Raw genomic sequence first — 24,799 nt, forward strand, 5'->3', positions numbered from 1 at the left:
CACTGCGAATCCAACGCTGATGCAAGAAGACATTTTCGGCGCAGTGGGACAGTGCTCGAGAGCTAAAAACGTGCCAGATTGCGTTTGATTTTTAAGTCCGCAAAGATGTCAGGAGACGAGGTAAGAGCTCACGGCTCGTCCGGGTTTCCGCCTTTGTTGATGTGTTGAGTGTTCAGGGAGAAATGAGATGGAATGGAGTTTAAATGGGAGTGCTGGATGACTTTGGGCCTCTGCTCCTCCCTGCCTGCCTGCAGCAGCAGCTCACACACACATGGCAGCAGCCTGCTGAACCACGAGCTAATCCAGCCGACAGAACCGCACAAATAAATCACACACATGTTCACCTACCGTCGGATAACGTAGTTAATCAATACTCAATATGACTAATCGATCTGCCGTGTCACAGCTCGTGAGTGGATCAAAGCGCTATGCTAACGCTAGCTAGCAGGCTATCTGACAGAGCTTCCCATTGTGCTGCAGTCTTTAACGTTATGTTCTAGCTAATTGTCAATACCATGGATGGACAGAAACATAACGCACATTAACGTTACGTTCTTCTAATGGTTAATGCCATGGACAGAAACACAACGTACATTAACGTCACGTTTATGTTGTGGTGTAGTCTAGTTTATTGTAGTGGGTATATATACTGTACATTTCAGAGTGAGATATGTGTCCACGCGGGGGGGTTTGGGGGGGGGGTATGAGGGGGTTTCCAGGAGATCCCCATCAACTTTATGAATTGTTTTTATTATTTTTGTTATTTCATTCACAAGACGTTAGCACAAATAAAGAATGTAGAATGTGTTTTGATAGTTCCACTGTTATCTCTCTACCTAGCATACATAGAACTGTGGAGAAAATAATCTTCCCCTGCCGTTATCTACCCGGTATTTACTAAACAAACTCTCTGAAGTGACATTTCTGTCACAAAACTATATTGTTATGTATCCTTGCACATTTCTAAGTGGGTATAGGCCTACTCAAATCCTGGAGCTTTCCTAGTGGGTATACATACCTGTGTGTGTGTGTGTGTGTGTGTGTGTGTGTGTGTGTGTGTGTGTGTGTGTGTCATGTAGACTTAGACCATTGGTTATGTTCTAATGCTTAATACCATGGACAGAATCACAGAAATGTGTTCAGGGTTCAGTTTAGCCTCAGGATTCGACTATTCAGTCTCGTTGATGAGTGAAACGAGATTGAAAAGTCGAACTCTGAGGCTATAGGTTCAACCGTTCAATAGGGAAAAAAACTTTGCTATGACTCAGTAGCTACAACCAAGGTGAAGAAACATAACTAACACCATGAAAATTTGAAATGCAGTTGTGTAACAGAACACAATGTGTAATGGTAGATGGGGCCAAGTCCTCCTATTTGGAGTGTCCAGTGGGCGTTCCCCAAGGGTCGGTCCTTGGACCACTTCTTTTCTCATTATTCATTAATAATTTGCCGTATTTCTGTTCAAATCTGCACTCCCAGATGTATGCAGATGATGCAGTCATTTTCACCCCTGCCAAAAACATCGTGGAGGCCTCTCGCCTCCTAACATCTGCTGCATCTGAGGTACAGAATTGGCTCTTCAAATCCTGCCTTTTGCTAAACACCAAGAAAACGGTTTGCTTGATGTTCACCAAACGTCCTCTTGCAGCAACCCGCTCGAATGTTTTCTTTAATGATGTTGAACTGGAATGAGTATCAGAATTTAAATACCTAGGTGTGATATTAGACCCCACACTGACCTTTAAGAACCAGGTCAAAAAGGTGCTCAACTTCAAACACATTAGACACAGCATGTCTGTCGGTTCTGCCAGGACATTCTTACATGCCATGATATTTTCTCACCTGGACTACTGTGTGACCAGCTGGTCTCTCACATGCACGTCCACACTCAAACCACTAGAGTCACTCTATAAGAGAGCACTAAAAGTATTTGATAAAAAAAAACCGTTCCTACCACTATTGCAACATCCTGGTCAAACACAATCTACTAAGCTTCAATAACTTCATTTCCTTTAAATATGCATGCACCATTTTCAAGGTACTAAATGGCCTTGCCCCTCCCCCGCTAAATGAGTACATCAATCAGAGACCTGTATCTGGATCCACAACCAGAACCACCAGAGCCTCAATCAGAGGCGATTGTGTGATCCCTTACAGGCGCACCACCTTTGGCCAGACAGTTCTGTCTGTCAAGGGTGGCAAACTCTGTAACTCAATTCCGTCGGCCATAAGGGAATGCCCAACACTAGGCATGTTTAAGGGTCAAGTAAAGAGATGGCTAAAGTCCACTCAAATATGTACTCATCATTAGGGAATAGAACAGTATGTTTTATACTGTATGGATATGTGTGTTGTATATTTTCTGTACTTTTTATTTATTTATCTTATATCTGTTTGAGTACCGTAAGTCTTCTTTGTAGATCTTACTTTTTAGCTGGTTGTTGATCCCAAACTCAGGTTTTAGTATCAGACTGTATATTCCTGTATATTTTGTACTTTGCACTTTGCACTTAGTTATGTAGAGCCCTTTCGCACTTTGCACTTTGCATTGTGCTCACATTTTAAATATGTTTCGCTGCACTAAGTTACTTTTCCCCCTATCAGGACCATTTTTTGCATACTTGCACTCTGTATTGTGTTTACATTTCGAATATATTTTTGTTGCACTATGTTACTTTTTACCCCTACCAGGATTCTAAGCCTGTATCATCTGGCAGGGGGACTAACAATGGAAACCAGTCCTGTGACTGTAATTGTCGTGCATTTACATTTTTTTGAAATGTTCATTAATGTACACCTGTCCCCTATCGAACAAATAAACGAATTGTGATGTCATCAGTGATGTCACTGGAGCAGTTGTGATGTCATAAATCCTTCCAGGCAGACGTTATAAGTAGGACCAGCATGCTAAAGTTCCAGTCTGAGGCCATTTCCACCTGGCATGCGTTTTCTGTGATCAGATTGCAATCGGATAGTGCTTGACCACTTGAAAGTACAGGTGTAAACGCCGCATCTGGTCACCCAAAAGTAAACGCATGCTAACGCCAGGTGTAAATGAAATCTGGCTAATTCAATTCAATTCAAAACTTTATTCTGGACACAGCTCAGGAAGGTCCATAGTCAGACATCATACAGAATATATAAATAAAGATATAGAGAGAGAGATTATAAGAAAAACACAGGTATTGCACCAAGGTAATTTTACATACAGGCTAGAGCGCCAGTGGTCCCACAGTCTAGATGAGAACCTGACAGAGCTCATAACAGGATTCGTTAGTACTGAAATAATACTGTTTTCTGAGACTGTGTTTGGTCAAGCACTATCCGATTGCAATCTGATCACAGAAAACACGTGCTAGTGCCAGCAGGTGTAAATGGCTTTTGTGTTTGACAGTTAACTACAAGGATTGTATCGATAAAACCATAATCATCATCTGCGTCATTCTGATCAATCACCTGCAGCCGCTTCTATTTAGAATAATCCAGCACATAGTAAGTGGAGGGAAACTTACTACACCTTCCTCACAAGAACATTTGAGGTAAACATGGATGGACATGGAACTATCTTGGCTTTGGGGAACCATTCAGGATATTCAGGTTATTGATCCACCAGTGATACATTATATTAGATCTCATAAATGTAAGTTTTTATTACTAACAGCACTTTGTGATGCTTTCACACTGATGACACGCCTCACCAACCACTTTCCAATCATTAACGCGCCACGCCTCTTCTCCCCTCTCCTCTCCTTAAGATGATTTTCGACCCCAACATGACCAAGAAGAAGAAGAAGAAGAAGAAGCCCTTCATGCTGGACGAGGAAGGAGCAGACGGAGTGGCAGGAGAGGAGGCCAAGGAGGTGGAGGCCAAGGAGGTGGAGCCCGAGGGAGGAGAGGACAAGGAGCTAGACCTAGACGAGGATGAAGGCAGGAAGAAAGGTAAAGGCAGACCCAGAGTTTGGGTATCTCACAATTCGATTCAGATTTCTGCGGGCGTGATTGAATCCAAAATCGATTCTCGATTCAGTACATATGGGGATTTCAGGATCTACTACAGTCCGCTGTGTGCTAAGAAAGGCGGTGTAGCAAATGATGGCATGAGAGCAGAATAAAGTAAGATTATGTCTTTTTTAAGGTTGTATCAACTGATTGCAATAATATAAACACAGTGCAAAGGCAAACCTAAGAGAAAAGGTCACATTTATTCATGCTAAACTTGCACAAATAAGAACTTCTTAGTTCTAAGAAAAGCAAGTTCAAGTAATACAAAAAAATAAAAATAATTTTGTTTTAAAACTCCAATGAACATATTGTTTTGTTTTACCTTCCAATGAATATGATATGTTATTTTATTTTATTTTTTCTAATAAAAAACTTGATCACTGAAAATACTAATAATAAAAAACACAGATAGTTGGGAGTTGTGAATCAATTTTTGGGACACCCCTAACAAAGAGTTATACCAGGAACTGGAGGGAGGACGAACCTTATGAACAAGTAGGGTGTGTAATAGCATAGTATCCTTAGCGTTCATTCACACCATACGCTAAAGCCATGCTCAAACCCTGCAGTTTCATTTAGTTTATTTACGTTTTATCTTCCCCAGAGCCGTCGGATGATCTGGACGACCTGAACTTCTTCAACCAGAAGAAAAAGAAGAAGAAACCGAAGAAAGTTTTTGATAATGAAATTGAGGAGGGGATAAAGGTCAGTGACTGTGTTTCTCTCCATCTTCTTCTACCATCTTTGATCTCTTCTCCACCACCTTTTCCCCTCCCGCCTCTACTACTGCTCTTCAGAGTGCTCACTCTCTCTCTCTCACACACACTCTGCTCACTGCTCTTCAGAGTGCTCACTCTCTCTCTCACACACTCTCTGCTCACTGCTCTTCAGAGTGCTCACTCTCTCTCTCACACACTCTGCTCACTGCTCTTCAGAGTGCTCTCTCTCTCACACACTCTGCTCACTGCTCTTCAGAGTGCTCACTCTCTCTCACACACACACACACACTCTGCTCACTGCTCTTCAGAGTGCTCACTCTCTCTCTCAGACACACACACTCTGCTCACTGCTCTTCAGAGTGCTCACTCTCTCTCTCACACTCTCTCTGCTCACTGCTCTTCAGAGTGCTCACTCTCTCTCTCACACACACACACACACACTCTGCTCACTGCTCTTCAGAGTGCTCACTCTCTCTCTCACACTCTGCTCACTGCTCTTCAGAGTGCTCACTCTCTCTCTCACACACACACACACACACTCTGCTCACTGCTCTTCAGAGTGCTCACTCTCTCTCTCACACTCTCTCTGCTCACTGCTCTTCAGAGTGCTCACTCTCTCTCACACTCTCTGCTCACTGCTCTTCAGAGTGCTCACTCTCTCTCTCACACACACTCTACTCACTGCTCTTCAGAGTGCTCACTCTCTCTCTCACACTCTCTCTGCTCACTGCTCTTCAGAGTGCTCACTCTCTCTCTCACACACACTCTGCTCACTGCTCTTCAGAGTGCTCACTCTCTCACACTCTCTCTGCTCACTGCTCTTCAGAGTGCTCCCTCTCTCTCTCACACACACTCTGCTCACTGCTCTTCAGAGTGCTCACTCTCTCACACTCTCTCTGCTCACTGCTCTTCAGAGTGCTCACTCTCTCTCTCTCACACACTCTCTGCTCACTGCTCTTCAGAGTGCTCACTCTCTCTCTCTCACACACTCTGCTCACTGCTCTTCAGAGTGCTCTCTCTCTCTCTCACACACTCTCTCTGCTCACTGCTCTTCAGAGTGCTCTCTCTCTCTCTCACACACTCTCTCTGCTCACTGCTCTTCAGAGTGCTCCCTCTCTCTCACACACTCTCTGCTCACTGCTCTTCAGAGTGCTCACTCTCTCTCACACACTCTCTGCTCACTGCTCTTCAGAGTGCTCACTCTCTCACTCTCACACACTCTCTGCTCACTGCTCTTCAGAGTGCTCCCTCTCTCACTCTCTCTCACACACTCTGCTCATCGTTTCCACGCTGACTTCACTTTTCTTCGTTGGAACCAGGAGCTGAAAATCGAAGGCGAGCAGACGGAGGTGCCGGAGGAGGACGACCTGGACCTCATGCTTCCTGCCAAGAAGAAGAAGCAAAAGAAAGTGGACTTTGAGGTGGGAGAAATCCTGGAGAAAGACGACAGTAAGGAGAAGATACTTTTTTGCTACACGAGCGATAAAGTTGATACAGACAAAGATGGCGGCCAAGGCTTCTTGTAGTGGGGAAAATAAAAAGCCTGTAGGGAACGACAGGTGCTGAGGTCAAAGTTGATCCAGCATGTCGCTGGCATCATTTATTGTCGGTCCCTATCTAGGGGTAAGTACAAACAGACAGCGTTGCAGGCTAGCTAACAGAGTGTGGCTAGGCTAGCTGGTAGCAGGCTAGCTAACAGAGTGTGGCTAGGCTAGCTGCTAGCTGCAGGATGTGGTCGCTCTGTTCGCCTCTCGTAAGGAGAAGGCGCAGACGCTTGGCCAGCTGGGTCAAGGCGTGGCAACTTATAGTCCAACCGGTCATGTGACTCCAGTCACGTGACTCACCTGCTCTAAGCACTTGAGGCGTGCTAGAGTCTGCTAGCAGACCATTGTGGTCACCACAAGCCTTTATTATTGTGCTTGCAGATAGGCAAGCACAATCTTAGAATCTCTCATACTTATTATTGTGCTTGCAGATAGGCAAGCACAATCTTAGAATCTCTCATACTTAATTTTATTATTATTTATTTATTCTGTTTTCTTCTGGTCAAAAGTTTGGTTCGCCATTTCTCCTACAGTTTTCACACTACACAGACATGGGAGACATCAAAACGTGCGGCTCATTGAGGAATCGTGTGCATTTGGATTGCTAAGGGTTTCGTTCGCCGGTTTTCGCGATATTGGCGTTAACGTACGATAAGTTGTGTTCGCCATTTCTCCTACAGTTTTCACACTACACAGACATGAGAGACATCAAAACGTGCGGCTCATTGAGGAATCGTGTGCATTTGGATTGCTAAGGGTTTCGTTCGCCGGTTTTCGCGATATTGGCGTTAACGTACGATTTTTTTTCCCATTCACTTGAATGGGGTTTCGAAATCGTTGGCATTAAATTAGCTCTAGCTCAGACACCGTATGATCTGCTATTACCAAACTTTGTAGGTAGGTTTACAGAGTCACCTTTTACTCTGTGCGGGAAAATTTTAGTATTTGACCAGATGGTGGCGCTATAACAGCCGTCCTTACGTTTTGGTCCATAACTTTTGAACCGTAAGGGCTACATTCAAAATTCTTTTTTCCCTGGATTCCTTGGGTCATTCCGCATCTGCTGATATAGGCCCCGCCCATTTCCGTCTAACTAGATTTTCCGCCATTTTGAATTTTGTCGAAAAGCGTTTTTTCGCTATTTCTCCTTCAAATTTCGCCCGATCTTCACCAAACCACATCACAGAGCGTGTGTGGACTGTCCCGCACAAAACTTATTTTGCGTTTTTTTGAAATTCCGCACCGTTGCGATATAATCGACCTCCAAAGTTCTGTGGGTGGGGCCTATTTCACAAAGATCATCCGATGCTAACCAAACTTGGTACAGGTGTGGACGGATGTACTCTGAGCCTATAGGAGAAATATTGTGTCATTTCGCCTCTAGGGGGCGCTATAACAGCCATCCTTACGTGTTGGTCCATAACTTTTGAACCGTAAGGGCTACATTCAAAATTCTTGTTTCCCTGGATTCCTTGGGTCATTCCGCATCTGCTGATATAGGCCCCGCCCATTTCCGTCTAACTAGATTTTCCGCCATTTTGAATTTGTTCGAAAAGCGTTTTTTCGCTATTTCTCCTTCAAATTTTGCCCGATCTTCACCAAACCACATCACACAGCGTGTGTGGACTGTCCCGCACAAAACTTATTTTGCGTTTTTTTGAAATTCCGCACCGTTGCGATATCATCGACCTCCAAAGTTCTGTGGGTGGGGCCTATTTCACAAAGATCGTCCGATGCTAACCAAACTTGGTACAGGTGTGGACGGATGTACTCTGAGCCTATAGGACAAATATTGTGTCATTTCGCCTCTAGGGGGTGCTATAGCAGCATTCAGTACCTGTAAGACCATAGCATCCAGTTAATACACCCTTGCAACGGCCTAAACACGTCCTAGCTACACATTGCCGATTGGGGCTGTATTGATACTGGATGGGAGGGCGGGGTCTAAGGCAGGGGCGGTGCAAGGGGGGCGGAGCGTCACGCGGGAGCAAGCACAATCAAATTTGCTTCAGCAAATTTAGCCCGTTCTAGTTCTGTTTTCTTCTGGTCAAAAGTTTGGTTCGCCATTTCTCCTACAGTTTTCACACTACACAGACATGGGAGACATCAAAACGTGCGGCTCATTGAGGAATCGTGTGCATTTGGATTGCTAAGGGTTTCGTTCGCCGGTTTTCGCGATATTGGCGTTAACGTACGATTTTTTTTCCCATTCACTTGAATGGGGTTTCGAAATCGTTGGCATTAAATTAGCTCTAGCTCAGACACCGTATGACCTGCTATTACCAAACTTTGTAGGTAGGTTTACAGAGTCACCTTTTACTCTGTGCGGGAAAATTCCACTATTTGACCAGAAGGTGGCGCTATAACAGCCGTCCTTACGTTTTGGTCCATAACTTTTTAACCGTAAGGGCTACATTCAAAATTATTTTTTCCCTGGATTCCTTGGGTCATTCCGCATCTGCTAATATAGGCCCCGCCCATTTCCGTCTAACTAGATTTTCCGCCATTTTGAATTTTGTCGAAAAGCGTTTTTTCGCTATTTCTCCTTCAAATTTTGCCCGATCTTCACCAAACCACATCACAGAGCGTGTGTGGACTGTCCCGCACAAAACTTATTTTGCGTATTTTTGAAACTCCGCACCGTTGCGATATAATCGACTTCCAAAGTTCTGTGGGTGGGGCCTATTTCACAAAGATCGTCCGATGCGAACCAAACTTGGTCCAGGTGTGGAAGGATGTACTCTGAGCCTATAGGAGAAATATTTTGTCATTTCGCCTCTAGGGGGCGCTATAGCAGCATTCAGAACCTGTCCCTTCTAAATTGTTTTATTTTGAAGGGCGGCAGGAAGTGCTGATTCATTGGAATTATGGCCAGCCTTCCTTCTTGTATGACACTTGACACTTCTGAGCTGATTTCAGAAAAGAAAGTGTAATTTGGCGTGTAGGGGGCGCTATTGTTTGCCTATGGGGGGCGCTACAGCAACGTATCTCCGCAACCGTAACTCGTAGAGACTCACGGATGGCGGCGTTGGACTCGGGGTGGAAAATTAGCTGAATGAGGCCCGGAATCAGGATCGCACCTTCCGTTTCCGAGATAAAAGCAATTATTATTGTGCTTGCAGATAGGCAAGCACAATCTTAGAATCTCTCATACTTCTTTATTATTGTGCTTGCAGATAGGCAAGCACAATCTTAGAATCTCTCATACTTCTTTATCTTTATTCTTTATTCTGTTTTCTTCTGGTCAAAAGTTGTGTTCGCCATTTCTCCGACAGTTTTCACACTACACAGACATGAAAGACATCAAAATGTGCGGCTCATTGAGGAATCGTGTGCATTTGGATTGCTAAGGGTTTCGTTGGCCGGTTTTCGCGATATTCGCGTTAACGTACGATTTTTTTTCCCATTCACTTGAATGGGGTTTCGAAATCGTTGGCATTAAATTAGCTCTAGCTCAGACACCGTATGATCTGCTATTACCAAACTTTGTAGGTAGGTTTACAGAGTCACCTTTTACTCTGTGCGGGAAAATTTTAGTATTTGACCAGATGGTGGCGCTATAACAGCCGTCCTTACGTTTTGGTCCATAACTTTTGAACCGTAAGGGCTACATTCAAAATTCTTTTTTCCCTAGATTCCTTGGGCAATTCCGCATCTGCTGATATAGGCCCCGCCCATTTCCGTCTAACTAGATTTTCCGCCATTTTGAATTTTGTCGAAAAGTGTTTTTTCGCTATTTCTCCTTCAAATTTTGCCCGATCTTCACCAAACCACATCACAGAGCGTGTGTGGACTCTCCCGCACAAAACTTATTTTGCGTTTTTTTGAAATTCCGCACCGTTGCGATATAAGCGACCTCCAAAGTTCTGTGGGTGGGGCCTATTTCACAAAGATCGTCCGATGCTAACCAAACTTGGTACAGGTGTGGACGGATGTACTCTGAGCCTATAGGACAAATATTGTGTCATTTCGCCTCTAGGGGGCGCTATAACAGCCATCCTTATGTGTTGGTCCATAACTTTTGAACCGTAAGGGCTACATTCAAAATTCTTGTTTCCCTGGATTCCTTGGGTCATTCCGCATCTGCTGATATAGGCCCCGCCCATTTCCGTCTATCTAGATTTTCCGCCATTTTGAATTTTGTCGAAAAGCGTTTTTTCGCTATTTCTCCTTCAAATTTTGCCCGATCTTCACCAAACCACATCACACAGCGTGTGTGGACTGTCCCGCACAAAACTTATTTTGCCTTTTTTTTTATTCCGCACCGTTGCGATATAATCGACCTCCAAAGTTCTGTGGGTGGGGCCTATTTCACAAAGATCGTCCGATGCTAACCAAACTTGGTACAGGTGTGGACGGATGTACTCTGAGCCTATAGGACAAATATTGTGTCATTTCGCCTCTAGGGGGCGCTATAGCAGCATTCAGTACCTGTAACACCATAGCATCCAGTTAATACACCCTTGCAACGGCCTAAACACGTCCTAGCTACACATTGCCGATTGGGGCTGTATTCATACTGGATGGGAGGGCGGGGTCTAAGGCAGGGGCGGTGCAAGGGGGGCGGAGCGTCACGCGGGAGCAAGCACAATCAAATTTGCTTCAGCAAATTTAGCCCGTTCTAGTTCTTTTTATTATTTTTCTTCTATCCAAAAGTTTGCTTCACCATTTCTCCTACAGTTTTCACACTACACAGACATGGGAGACATCAAAACGTGCGGCTCATTGAGGAATCGTGTGCATTTGGATTGCTAAGGGTTTCGTTCGCCGGTTTTCGCGATATTGGCGTTAACGTACGATTTTTTTCCCCATTCACTTGAATGGGGTTTCGAAATCGTTGGCATTAAATTAGCTCTAGCTCAGACACCGTATGACCTGCTATTACCAAACTTTGTAGCTAGGTTTAGAGAGTCACCTTTTACTCTGTGCGGGAAAATTACACTAGTTGACCAGATGGTGGCGCTATAACAGCCATCCTTACGTTTTGGTCCATAACTTTTGAACCGTAAGGGCTACATTCAAAATTATTTTTTCCCTGGATTCCTTGGGTCATTCCGCATCTGCTGATATAGGCCCCGCCCATTTCCGTCTAACTAGATTTTCCGCCATTTTGAATTTTGTCCAAAAGCGTTTTTTCGCTATTTCTCCTTCAAATTTTGCCCGATCTTCACCAAACCACATCACAGAGCGTGTGTGGACTGTCCCGCACAAAACTTATTTTGCGTATTTTTGAAATTCCGCACCGTTGCGATATAATCGACTTCCAAAGTTCTGTGGGTGGGGCCTATTTCACAAAGATCGTCCGATGCGAACCAAACTTGGTACAGGTGTGGACGGATGTACTCTGAGCCTATAGCACAAATATTTTGTCATTTCGCCTTTAGGGGGCGCTATAGCGCTATAGTGCCTGTCCCTTCTAAATTGATTTATTTTGAAGGGCGGCAGGAAGTGCGGATTCATTGGAATTATGGCCAGCCTTCCTTCTTGTATGACACTTGACACTTCTGAGCTGATTACAGAAAAGAAAGTGTCGTTTGGCGTGTAGGGGGCGCTATTGTTTGCCTATGGAGGGCGCTACAGCAACGTATCTCCGCAACCGTAACTCGTAGAGACTCATGGATGGCGGCGTTGGACTCGGGGTGGAAAATTAACTCTCCCGCACAAAACTTATTTTGCGTTTTTTTTTTAATTCCGCACCGTTGCGATATAATCGACTTCCGAATTGTTGTGGGTGGGGCCTATTTCACAAAAATCGCCATAACTCCGGACCACATTGTCCGATCCGAACCAAACTTGGTCCAGGTGTGCACATATGTACTCTGAGCTGATAAAAATAAAATGGTGTAATTTCGCCTATAGGGGGCGCTATAGCAGCATTCAGTAGCTGTATCTCACAAACCGTAAGAGCGACTGTTCCCAAATTGTGTACATAGGTTCATAGAGTACTCTTCTACTCTGGCCTAAACAATTATACCGATTGACCTCACGGTGGCGCTATAGCTGCCCTCTTTACGTTTTGGTTCGTAAGTTTGGAACCGTAGCTTCTACGATCAAAATTATTTCTGCCCTGGTTTCCATGGCTCCTCCCGCTTGTACTCACAAAGGCCCCCCCATTTCCCCCCCAAAACTAATTAGTACACCCTAGCAACGATCTACGAACACCCTATAGCAATCAGCCAAACACACCCTAGCAACCAGTTAATACACCCTTGCAACCGCCTAAACACGTCTGAGCTACACAGTGCCGATTGAGGCTGTATTTATACTGGATGGGAGGGTGGGGTCTAAGGCAGGGGCGGTGCAAGGGGGGCGGAGCGTCACGCGGGAGCAAGCACAATCAAATTTGCTTCAGCAAATTTAGCCCGTTCTAGTTATTGTGCTTGCAGATAGGCAAGCACAATCTTAGAATCTCTCATACTTCTTTATCTTTCTTTATTCTGTTTTCTTCTGGTCAAAAGTTTGCTTCGCCATTTCTCCTACAGTTTTCACACTACACAGACATGAGAGACATCAAAACGTGCGGCTCATTGAGGAATCGTGTGCATTTGGATTGCTAAGGGTTTCGTTCGCCGGTTTTCGCGATATTCGCGTTAACGTACGATTTTTTTCCCCATTCACTTGAATGGGGTTTCGAAATCGTTGGCATTAAATTAGCTCTAGCTCAGACACCGTATGATCTGCTATTACCAAACTTTGTAGGTAGGTTTACAGAGTCACCTTTTACTCTGTGCGGAAAATTTTTAGTATTTGACCAGATGGTGGCGCTATAACAGCCGTCCTTACGTTTTGGTCCATAACTTTTGAACCGTAAGGGCTACATTCAAAATTCTTTTTTCCCTGGATTCCTTGGGTCATTCCGCATCTGCTGATATAGGCCCCGCCCATTTCCGTCTAACTAGATTTTCCGCCATTTTGAATTTTGTCGAAAAGCGTTTTTTCGCTATTTCTCCTTCAAATTTTGCCCGATCTTCACCAAACCACATCACACAGCGTGTGTGGACTGTCCCGCACAAAACTTATTTTGCGTATTTTTGAAATTCCGCACCGTTGCGATATAATCGACCTCCAAAGTTCTGTGGGTGGGGCCTATTTCACAAAGATCGTCCGATGCTAACCAAACTTGGTACAGGTGTGGACGGATGTACTCTGAGCCTATAGGACAAATATTGTGTCATTTCGCCTCTAGGGGGCGCTATAGCAGCATTCCTTACGTTTTGGTCCATAACTTTTGAACCGAAAGGGCTACATTCAAAATTATTTTTTCCCTGGATTCCTTGGGTTATTTCGCATCTGCTGATATAGGCCCCGCCCATTTCCGTCTAACTAGATTTTCCGCCATTTTGAATTTTGTCGAAAAGCGTTTTTCCGCTATTTCTCCTTCAAATTTTGCCCGATCTTCACCAAACCACATCACAGAGCGTGTGTGGACTGTCCCGCACAAAACTTATTTTGCGTTTTTTTGAAATTCGGCACCGTTGCGATATAATCGACTTCCAAAGTTCTGTGGGTGGGGCCTATTTCACAAAGATCGTCCGATGCTAACCAAACTTGGTACAGGTGTGGACGGATGTACTCTGAGCCTATAGGACAAATATTGTGTCATTTAGCCTCTAGGGGGCGTTATAGCAGCATAATAATGAGCCGAAAACACCATACCATCCAGTTAATACACCCTTGCAACGGCCTAAACACGTCCTAGCTACACATTGCCGATTGGGGCTGTATTGATACTGGATGGGAGGGCGGGGTCTAAGGCAGGGGCGGTGCAAGGGGGGCGGAGCTTCACGCGGGAGCAAGCACAATCAAATTTGCTTCAGCAAATTTAGCCCGTTCTAGTATTTATTTACTATCTCTATATTTTCTTCTATCCAAAAGTTTGGTTCGCCATTTCTCCTACAGTTTTCACACTACACAGACATGGGAGACATCAAAACGTGCGGCTCATTGAGGAATCGTGTGCATTTGGATTGCTAAGGGTTTCGTTCGCCGGTTTTCGCGATATTGGCGTTAACGTACGATTTTTTTTCCCATTCACTTGAATGGGGTTTCGAAATCGTTGGCATTAAATTAGCTCTAGCTCAGACACCGTATGACCTGCTATTACCAAAGTTTGTAGGTAGGTTTACAGAGTCACCTTTTACTCTGTGCGGGAAAATTTTAGTATTTGACCAGATGGTGGCGCTATAACAGCCGTCCTTACGTTTTGGTCCATAACTTTTGAACCGTAAGGGCTACATTCAAAATTATTTTTTCCCTGGATTCCTTGGGTCATTCCGCATCTGCTGATATAGGCCCCGCCCATTTCCGTCTAACTAGATTTTCCGCCATTTTGAATTTTGTCGAAAAGCGTTTTTTCGCTATTTCTCCTTCAAATTTTGCCCGATCTTCACCAAACCACATCACAGAGCGTGTGTGGACTGTCCCGCACAAAACTTATTTTGCGTTTTTTTGAAATTCCGCACCGTTGCGATATAATCGACTTCCAAAGTTCTGTGGGTGGGGCCTATTTCACAAAGATCGTCCGATGCGAACCAAACTTGGTACAGGTGTGGACGGATGTACTCTGAGCCTATAGGACAAATATTGTGTCATTTCGCCTCTAGGGGGTGCTATAGCAGCATTCAGTACCTGTAACACCATAGCATCCAGTTAATACACCCTTGCAACGGCCTAAACACGTCCTAGCTACACATTGCCGATTGGGGCTGTATTGATACTAGATGGGAGGGCGGGGTCTAAGGCAGGGGCGGTGCAAGGGGGGCGGAGCGTCACGCGGGAGCAAGCACAATCAAATTTGCTTCAGCAAATTTAGCCCGTTCTAGTTATATTAGTTAGAGAATTTTAGCAAAATGCTTGGACCATCTGTGAAAAAATGTACTACCAATAGCTTTCTTCACCAATGTGTTCTTATAGGTGTCTAGAATCACCTCTCAATTAGTGCAAACCCAAATCCTTGTGGAAAATCCTGGAGAGCCAATCAAAGTTAAGGTGCCCCGAGGGCTGGGTGAAAAATATGATAAAAATTAAAAGTCTAAAATGAACTTGTGGGGTGTCTAACTAGGGCTTTTCAGGGGTGCTGAATCCATTCCAAACATTATTTTTGAGTAAAAATGTCTCCCTGACCATATGATATTGGTATATTGGTTATTGTTATGTAAAGCACAGTGTATAATCAATCAGGATTTTCCACGAGGATTTGGGTTTGCACTAATTGAGAGGTGATTCTAGACACATTGGTGAAGAAAGCTATTGGTAGTAAATTTTTTCACAGATGGTCCAAGCATTTTGCTAAAATTCTCTAACTATATGGCTAGTGCATAGCAAAGATGAAAAATGCATTTACGCGTTGTGGCACACAGGCCTTCATCAGTGTGACTCACCAGTAATGTGATACAGCCAAGACATTTTGAGAGGGACAGGAAATGACAACAATATCCTCATGACCATCATAGATTGAGCAGGTGACTTAAGAAATGACATCATAGATTGAGCCAGTGGTTCAAAATGGAGGGGGGGGGAAACAACATGTAAACACAATATGCACTATATCACACAACATATGAAATAACGCGAGAGAAGCAAAAACAATTTTCATATCGGCACATCCCTAATTAATATCTTTTACGTTTTCAGTTCTTGAGGATGATGAGGGAAAGAACAACGATGGCATTTCGTTCAGCTCCTCCACGGGACCAGCGTGGGCTGGAACTGAAAGAGACTACACCTATGATGAGGTAAGTAACACACACACATAGACACAAAGAGACACACATAGACACAAACACAATGCCACAAAGAGACACACATAGACTCAAAAGCCGTTTTCCCACATGCGCTTTGTACCGCTAAATGACCGGAACGTGGTCTAATAAGCGCGACCCCATCGTCGCGGAGATTTCACCAGTTTCGAGCCAGTCAGAAGAGCGGGATGCTCTTAAGGGAGACCAAGTGGGAAACGGGTCCAGTCATTTTCCGTGACACTGGTCCTTCTCTCATGGGCGAGGTGTAGCCTACACAGTTGCTTAATGTTCCAGCGGGCATAATCTAATCATTCGCCCACATTAAAGCAAACTGGCGAAATGATCTTGTGATAATAAGAGCGGTAGCCTATGTCAGCTTCATGTGTGGGCGTGCTGATTTCCGAAGGCAAGGCAAGCCCGGACACATCAAACGAAGCCAGTCTGTAAAAAGTGCTTCAACGCGACGCAGGTGAACGGATAAACATCGAACCAGCAACTATTTCTCTCAGACACGGATCCCAACTTCTTCAAAGTGCATCATCTAATCATTCGCGCACATCAAAGCAAACTACTTCCACATTTCGCTTCGTGCATTTGCTTTCTCTACATACATACAAGCTCCCCCCGCCCCCCAACATACAGGCAAATTCGCTGATAGATTCCCACATGCGCGAGCCGAAGTGTGAAGGGAAATGTCCGATATTGACTTACAGGTAATTTTCCGGTACGCATGTGGGAAAACGGCTAAAGAGACACACATAGACACAAACACACTGCCACAAAGAGACACACATAGACACAAACACAATGCCACAAAGAGACACACATAGACACAAACACACTGCCACAAAGAGACACACATAGACTCAAACACACTGCCACAAAGAGACACACATAGACACAAACACAATGCCACAAAGAGACACACATAGACACAAACACAATGCCACAAAGAGACACACATAGACACAAACACACTGCCACAAAGAGACACACATAGACTCAAACACAATGCCACAAAGAGACACACATAGACACAAACACAATGCCACAAAGAGACACACATAGACACAAACACAATGCCACAAAGAGACACACATAGACACAAACACAATGCCACAAAGAGACACACATAGACACAAACACACTGCCACAAAGAGACACACATAGACTCAAACACACTGCCACAAAGAGACACACATAGACACAAACACAATGCCACAAAGAGACACACATAGACACAAACACAATGCCACAAAGAGACACACATAGACACAAACACAATGCCACAAAGAGACACACATAGACACAAACACACTGCCACAAAGAGACACACATAGACACAAACACAATGCCACAAAGAGACACACATAGACACAAACACAATGCCACAAAGAGACACACATAGACACAAACACACTGCCACAAAGAGACACACATAGACACAAACACACTGCCACAAAGAGACACACATAGACACAAACACAATGCCACAAAGAGACACACATAGACACAAACACAATGCCACAAAGAGACACACATAGACACAAACACAATGCCACAAAGAGACACACATAGACACAAACACAATGCCACAAAGAGACACACATAGACACAAACACACTGCCACAAAGAGACACACATAGACACAAACACACTGCCACAAAGAGACACACATAGACACAAACACAATGCCACAAAGAGACACACATAGACACAAACACACTGCCACAAAGAGACACACATAGACACAAACACAATGCCACAAAGAGACACACATAGACACAAACACAATGCCACAAAGAGACACAAACACAATGCCACAAAGAGACACACATAGACACAAACACAATGCCACACATACCGCTTTCAGACAGACACAAGTTCAAGTTCAAGTTTATTAGTGTCCCAAAGGGCAAATTGAGTTGCAGCATATAAACATACAAATACGAACATTGACAAGAAACAACACAAGTAGCATGTTAAACATGTTACATGCATATAGTTAGAATAAATAAAAGGCTAAATAAAACATCAAGGACCTTGTTTGTGGCACACAATGACCGATAATGTGCAAGGTAGCATTAAAGTGCACAGCAATCGGTAAAGTGCACAGCGATCCGTAAAGTGCACAGCGATCAGTAAAGTGCAGACACGCAGCGACCGGTTCTGGTTCTGACTCTGGCTCCGTTCTGGAGTCTCAGAACCTTGGTGCTTTCTGGCGAACCAGCCCGTGTTCACACCAGTTTAAGCGGAACCAAAGTGAGAGGACATTATTCGGTAGTCCTTCTTCAGTTTTTTTTTTTTTTTTTTAGTTTATTAATTATTTGGTCTGGCGTTCGAGTGCCCTCTCTTCTGCAAGTTCAGCATATGACTTGCTCTTTCTTGTACTGCTTTCTAGCTTTTCTTGAGATTCGGTAGATGCCCAAATCGCCACTAAACATTTGGTTTCCTCAGGAGACCACTGCAAATTATTTTTCTCTGTGTTGTCACTGTCTTCTTCTCCTTCCTGCTCGTTTTCACAGCCTAGAATGAGACACGCCCACTGATGATGTCACGGTTCCCAAGGAAAACCAACTATTTTTTGGTTCCGCTGAGAACCAACTTTTCAGGTTCCGAACCAATTATTTTTTCGGTCTGAACGCGCCGGCCGGTTCAGATTAGGGTTCTGGAACCGGAACCGGCACGGAGCCCTGCCGGTGTGAAAGCCCTAAAAGAGAGCACCCAGGAGGCCAGGTTTTGTTAATAATAATAATAATAATAATAATAATAATAATAATAATAGATTGGATTTATCTAGCGCCTTTCAAGGAACCCAAGGCCGCTTTACAAAAGTACAAAAACATGACTGATTGTTGTTAGTATTCCATGTATTTGGGAAATGTGTTTTGGCAAAACACTGATCTAGATGCAGACCCATGTTCTCCCACACATTTTCATTATTGCATCCTCTCTTCAAATAGGCATCGCCATTTCTAGCAAAAACACTATTTGAGGTTCACTGGGTTAAAGTCGACTTTTCGTGGAAATTCACCCACCCCTAAAATAAATAAATAAAAATAAAATAAAAAATTGTGGTCTCCCCTGATTCTAAGTATAGTTGAATTGCTTGGTTAGACTAAGTAAAACAATTTGTATAAGCATTTTACGTTAAGTCTATGGAAAAATGAATGGCGGATGAAATCCCATGGAGAGGGAGAGGGAGAGGGGGTGACTTTGGCACTCTAGTGATGGTCACAGACCCAGACTAGGTTAGCCACGTTAGCTTAGCTTCACGAACGAAGCTGAGATAGCCCAGAGAACAGTAGACAGAATATCAGCTTTTCTTCATGCAGTAATGAACCTTGAAACCTTTTCCTTGTGGCTGAGTGTTGGTGTGATGTACACAAACACTATTTCCCATTTCTAAACTTCTTATTTCTTATGAACGTGAAGAACCAAAGCCTCTGTTCTAGTTTTCTTTCAACAGTTTACTTGCTTTATAAATATGCAGCTATCTGACTTGTGATTCCCTGCTCTCCCTCAGCTGCTGAACCGAGTCTTCAACATCATGAGGGAGAAGAACCCGGACATGGTGGCCGGAGAGAAGAGGAAGTTTGTGATGAAGCCTCCTCAGGTCGTCCGAGTGGGAACCAAGAAAACCTCCTTCGTCAACTTCACAGACATCTGCAAACTGTGAGCCTCATAAACCCACTTCACACAAACAAATTGGGAAAGTATTGAAAACATATTGTGCTGTCTCAAATATACATGCAGTCACAAGGTGACAAATACCTTTTTATGGGCTTTCAGAATTCAGATCCATCTCACATGTTCTGATATCTGTTGCTGTGAAGAATACATCCTCATCTGTAGAATGATATGGCAGGGTCAGACTGAGCACCAAGCAACATCTTGATATCAACAAATTATGGTTGAGGGAAAAATCTGCCATTTTGTAATTGCAACCTTGCAAGGAACCCCGTCATTCATTAAGTCATTTAATTCAAACCTTGTTTGTCCAACAACAACTCTGGCAGTTTCAATAAAACTCTCTCTTCGTAAAAGGCTTGGTGCTGCTAAACATTCAGATGGACTGTACCTTTAAACTGATGATGTATATGTGTTTGATTCCAGGTTGCATCGTCAGCCAAAACATCTCCTGGCTTTCCTGTTGGCTGAGCTGGGAACAAGGTAACAAACACACTGTTGTACTTACCCTTATATTTAACCAGGCACATTTAGAATGTCTGTTAAACACTCTAACTAAATTTCTATCACTTTTGAACACAGAGCAGCGTTTTTCATTCTCAAATGACAAGACAAAGAATTAAAAAAAAAATGCTACACCTCAACATGCTCAAACCTGAAATACATGTACTTAAACCTGAAACACTCTGACTTATTTCATGTATTCAATATTTAAGTATTTACTGTGTTTATAGAATTTTGATTGTGTTAATTGTTTTTTTTGTTTTGATTTTTACTTTTTCCTGACAGTGGTTCCATAGACGGAAATAACCAGCTTGTGATCAAAGGCAGATTTCAACAGAAACAGATAGAAAACGTCTTGAGAAGATATATCAGTAAGTGTGCACAATCATTCTTTAAAGGCGTAGAAATCAAATGTCACTCTTTTCCACGAGATGCATTGGTTTTGTACGGATTGGTACAAACAAAAGAAATACTGCACCAAAACTGAGATGTGCTTCTACTCGTCATCATCATCGTCATCCTCAACTACGCTAGCAGTTCATATTGTCTTCCTCCTTCCTCCTCCTCGTCCCTCTCCTCTTCTCCCTCTGCCAAACAGCCATATTTCAAACAAGTAACATTAGCCTAACGCAGTGTTTCCCAACCAGGGGTACGTGTACCCCTAGGGGTACTTGAGCAGCTTGTAGGGGGTACTTGGAAAGATTGGGGAATACAATTTATTTCCGGCAGGTGTCAACTTACACTAGGCTACTCTGTGAAGAGGTCACGTTCACACATGTCAAACCGCGCAAATCAACTAGCTACAGTAGCATCCAGCATAGATATACATGTTAAATCAACTAGCTACAGTAGCATGTAGCATCGACCACAGATAAATGGCTCAAACGTCCAGTTGTCACTCCAGATTCAGGTTTAGGGAAGCTCACTGACAAAAGGAAAAAGAGGCCACGCCCAACAATGGCCGTTAAGTGACAGATACATTTTGTATGGATTGAGGCTACTCGTGCATCCACAGATCCACCACAGCCACAGTTTCCTTGCGGTACAAAGTACACGCATGAGTGAGGGGGTACTGACAGCATGAGTGAGGGGGTACTAACAGCATGAGTGAGGGGGTACTAACAGCATGAGTGAGGGGGTACTAACAGCATGGCAAAACAGCTCAAGGGGTACATAATACAAAAAATGTTGGGAACCACTGGCCTAACGCACCGCTCACATTCAGTTGTTTGTGTTTCATTGGAAAGCAGCAGTTTGATTAGCTAGCGACTAACTAACGGTTAGCATTTAGCAGCAGCTAGCATTAGCTCAGTAACCAGCTGGTCAGCACTTATATCAGACGATATACAGTGTTGTGCAACAAGCAGACTTACCAAACATTTCCAATACATATGATGTCCAGTATAATTACAACGACCAACTAACTTTATAACTCCTCCACCGCGGGACTTGCATTTTCCTCATGTTGTTATAGAAACCAGACAGCGTCTCCAGTCTAACACGTTGACTCCACGGACCACGGCTGAGTTTTGAATGTTTATGTTGTGCAGTCCATAGCATCAAACAATGCAGTATGCATGGCGATAATTAAAACATGACGGTTATGTAGCGTAAAACTGGGGGAGAAAATAGCCTCCCCAGGGGGGGCTCCAAACCCTTTCAGGGGAGGCTCAGCGAATGGAAATTAAACAATATTGGTTGCCGTGTAAACGGGGCCTAACTCTCTCTCCTCTCTCTTCTCGCCCCCTGCAGAGGAGTATGTGACGTGTCACACCTGCCGCTCCCCAGACACCATCCTGCAGAAGGACACTCGTCTCTATTTCCTCCAGTGCGAGACGTGCCACTCCCGCTGCTCCGTGGCCAGCATCAAGACCGGCTTCCAGGCCGTCACGGGCAAGAGGGCGCAGCTCCGCGCCAAAGCCAACTAAAGGCCGCCTCACCCGGGCTTCCACTACCCCCCCCCCTCCTATTCCCCGCCCCCTCCTCCAATCCCCCCCTCCCCTCCCCTTCCCCCGGAGGGGCGGAGCCGGGAGTCAGAGGCCCCCTTGATTTGTTAACTGGACTCTCTGAATCGAGAGGAGCTGAAGGTGCCGATGGAGAGCAGATCATGTGTCCCGCATACTTACATTGTTTGATGCAGTTGTCATCTGGCTGATGAACCCCACCTCTCATCTTTACATTTTTATTTTTTATTTTTATTTTTCAATTGCTGTGATTCTTGATTCTCGTTCCTTCAAGAGAACCCTGAACTAACATGGCTTGAATCCCCGCTCTAGGGATGGGCGGGAGTACTCGGTTACTCGAGTACTCCTTCATAATCATGTCAGTACTCGAGTAACGTTTCAGCTGTCCGGGTACTTGCCCTGCCCCCCCCCCCCCCCCCCCCCCCCCCCCTCCCCCTCCTTCCACCGCGATGCGCGGAGGCGAAGGAGGTGAAGCAAGCGCACCCTATGTCCTGTTCAGAGAGGAGAGAGGAAGTGGGGACGAGAAGTCGGTTGTGGTGTTGTGAAAATGTTAAGACAAAAATAAACTTCACATTCTTTCCTGTTTTCAACCCAATGTGAGTAAATTTACGAGTCTAAACTGTGAATTCAACTCGCCTGTTTCCATGAAGTCGCTCTATTACATAGGCTGCTTAGATAGAAACACGTGTTTCTATCTCTCCTTAACACTAGAAGGACCAGAATTCCATAACTACTAGAATGACTGTAAGTGGTCATTTTGACCACTAGATTCCAAACTCTATAATCTCATGATAAATACCCAATTGAGAGATGAATGCATTCATTGTGTTAAGATATCTTTTGAAAAGACAAAATAACGTATGTCCTGGTGGCTCACCTGCTAGCATGCGTACCATGAAGGCTCGGTCCTTCGCGCAGCCGACCCGGGTTCAAATCCAACCTGTGGTCCTTTGCCACATGTCATCCCCTCACTCTCCCCACCTTCCCTGTCTGCCTACTGTCCTCTCTAAATAAATAATAATAATAAATAATACTGTCCTCTCTAAATAAAGGCAGAAATGCCCCAAAAATACAAAAAAAAAGAAGACGAAAGAAGTGCCAGAATTCCATAACTACTAGAATGGCCCGAAGTGGTCGTTTTGACCACTAGATTCCAAACCATAATCTCATGATAAATACCCAATTGAGAGATTAATGCATTTATTGTGTTAAGAAATATTTTGCGAGTACCCGATTACTCGTTCATAATAGAACGAGAGTACTCGAGTATTTAAATTACTTCAAATGCCCATCCCTAGTACGCTCCCCACATATCAAACCATTTGGATATGAATATCATGTTGAAATTGAGTACACATTTGACAACCAGGGAGATGTTAATAACTCCAGCCGTGTGATTCAGTCATTTTCTCTACCAGTGCTTTATTCTTGATGCTCAGCATTTCTCAAATTTAAGTTTGGACGTCTGTTCTGGTCTGAACTCTTCTCAAATGTAAGGTGGGGTCTTGGGTGCATGTTATGGTCTGATAATGTTAAAGGACCTCTGCCTCAGCTTGTCACAGGGCAACATCTGAGTCACCAGGCTACACTCTACATGATGGGAAGATAGGTCAGTGTAACTAGTCTCTGGTCAGTGGGACAAACATTTAAACAAACAGAACATTGCCTACTTGGTAGCTGTTATAATAGAAGTGGCAGATGACCATGAGGAATCAAGACTTCAAAGGAGAGGCTGTATGTGAGAAAGAAAATAGAAATTCGACAGTGTTTGTGATGCTTTTATAGCATTGATGAGCATTTGTGCATTTCTTTTAGTTTCTTAATTCTTGTGCAGTTTAGATCAACAAATTCTATCCAGTGGGGGGGGGGGGGGGGGGGGGGGGGGGGGTTAATTAGATGTGAGACTGAAAATCAATTTCACATGGGATCCAAGACATCGACGCTCACAGAAATAGAATGCAGAGAAGGATCATTCCACTGTTTGCCTTGGTAACTTGGATACACAGTCAATTCAGTTGACTAGATCTAATTTGATTGTTTATTATTATTAATCAATGGATTTGGTTGATTTGAATATGGATGGCTGTCCCGTTCTATCAATTCTATTTCTGTGTCTTACAGGGCAAGCCAGGAAATGAGATATTAATAGTTTGGTGAAATGATTGCTCATTTAAAATACAACCGGCTGGAAAAAAAGGAGATGTAGTGTTTTGCGCTGACAAGCATGTGGAAAAGAAGATGTCGCTATCGGAGATTTTAAACCTGGTTTTTACAAAAATAAAATCTTCAACACTCTCTCCCACCACTGCTCTCTGCTTATTCCGACTGATGGACAGCTCATCCATGATTGCATACATGCTTGCAGTGATTTGTTTGGAATTTGTATATATATATATATTGCACATGATTTCCACTAAGTGGATATCACTTCTTTTGTCATCATCACTCATGAGTCACGTGGTCACAGCTGCTGAAGTGGACGTGTCCTGCGGTAGACACTCCGGGACTAACCTCGCGTCACCAGGCTCTTCTCGGCGAGAAAGAGCCTGGCTCCCGCCCACAATTGATTTTGTCACCCTACTGGTTCCCGCCTAGAGCCCGCCCTAGACCGGATGGCAGCGTTTCTAGCTCGTCAA

At 44.0% G+C, this 24,799-nt stretch overlaps 1 protein-coding gene across 2 annotated transcripts; it reads left to right on the plus strand.

The window, feature by feature from the left end:
- On the plus strand, positions 1 to 24,408 carry eif2s2 (eukaryotic translation initiation factor 2, subunit 2 beta). Of its 2 annotated transcripts, XM_083656608.1 has the most exons (10): positions 1 to 120; positions 1,480 to 1,563; positions 3,756 to 3,939; positions 4,607 to 4,707; positions 6,041 to 6,170; positions 15,899 to 15,999; positions 19,532 to 19,680; positions 20,122 to 20,178; positions 20,485 to 20,570; positions 21,952 to 24,408. In XM_083656608.1, the coding sequence occupies exons 1-10, from the start codon at positions 106 to 108 to the stop codon at positions 22,125 to 22,127; spliced, it is 1,083 nt and encodes a 360-aa protein (XP_083512734.1). In that variant the 5' UTR covers positions 1 to 105; the 3' UTR covers positions 22,128 to 24,408. The 2 variants fall into 2 exon arrangements, with proteins under 2 accessions (XP_083512734.1, XP_083512735.1); XM_083656609.1 differs by lacking the exon at positions 1,480 to 1,563 and having other exon boundaries at positions 11 to 120.
- Positions 24,409 to 24,799: the final 391 nt, after the last annotated feature.

This window comes from Poromitra crassiceps, assembly GCF_964638095.1.
Source record: "Poromitra crassiceps genome assembly, chromosome: 20".
In the NCBI taxonomy this organism is placed as follows: Eukaryota; Metazoa; Chordata; class Actinopteri; order Beryciformes; family Melamphaidae; genus Poromitra; species Poromitra crassiceps.

What these genes read in the sequence shown, in the direction of transcription:
- eif2s2 (XM_083656608.1), top strand. An exon ending in AATCCTGGAGAAAGACGACA is followed by an intron (nt 6,171 to 15,898) that starts GTAAGGAGAAGA and finishes TTACGTTTTCAG; the next exon opens with TTCTTGAGGATGATGAGGGA. An exon ending in TTCACAGACATCTGCAAACT is followed by an intron (nt 19,681 to 20,121) that starts GTGAGCCTCATA and finishes GTTTGATTCCAG; the next exon opens with GTTGCATCGTCAGCCAAAAC.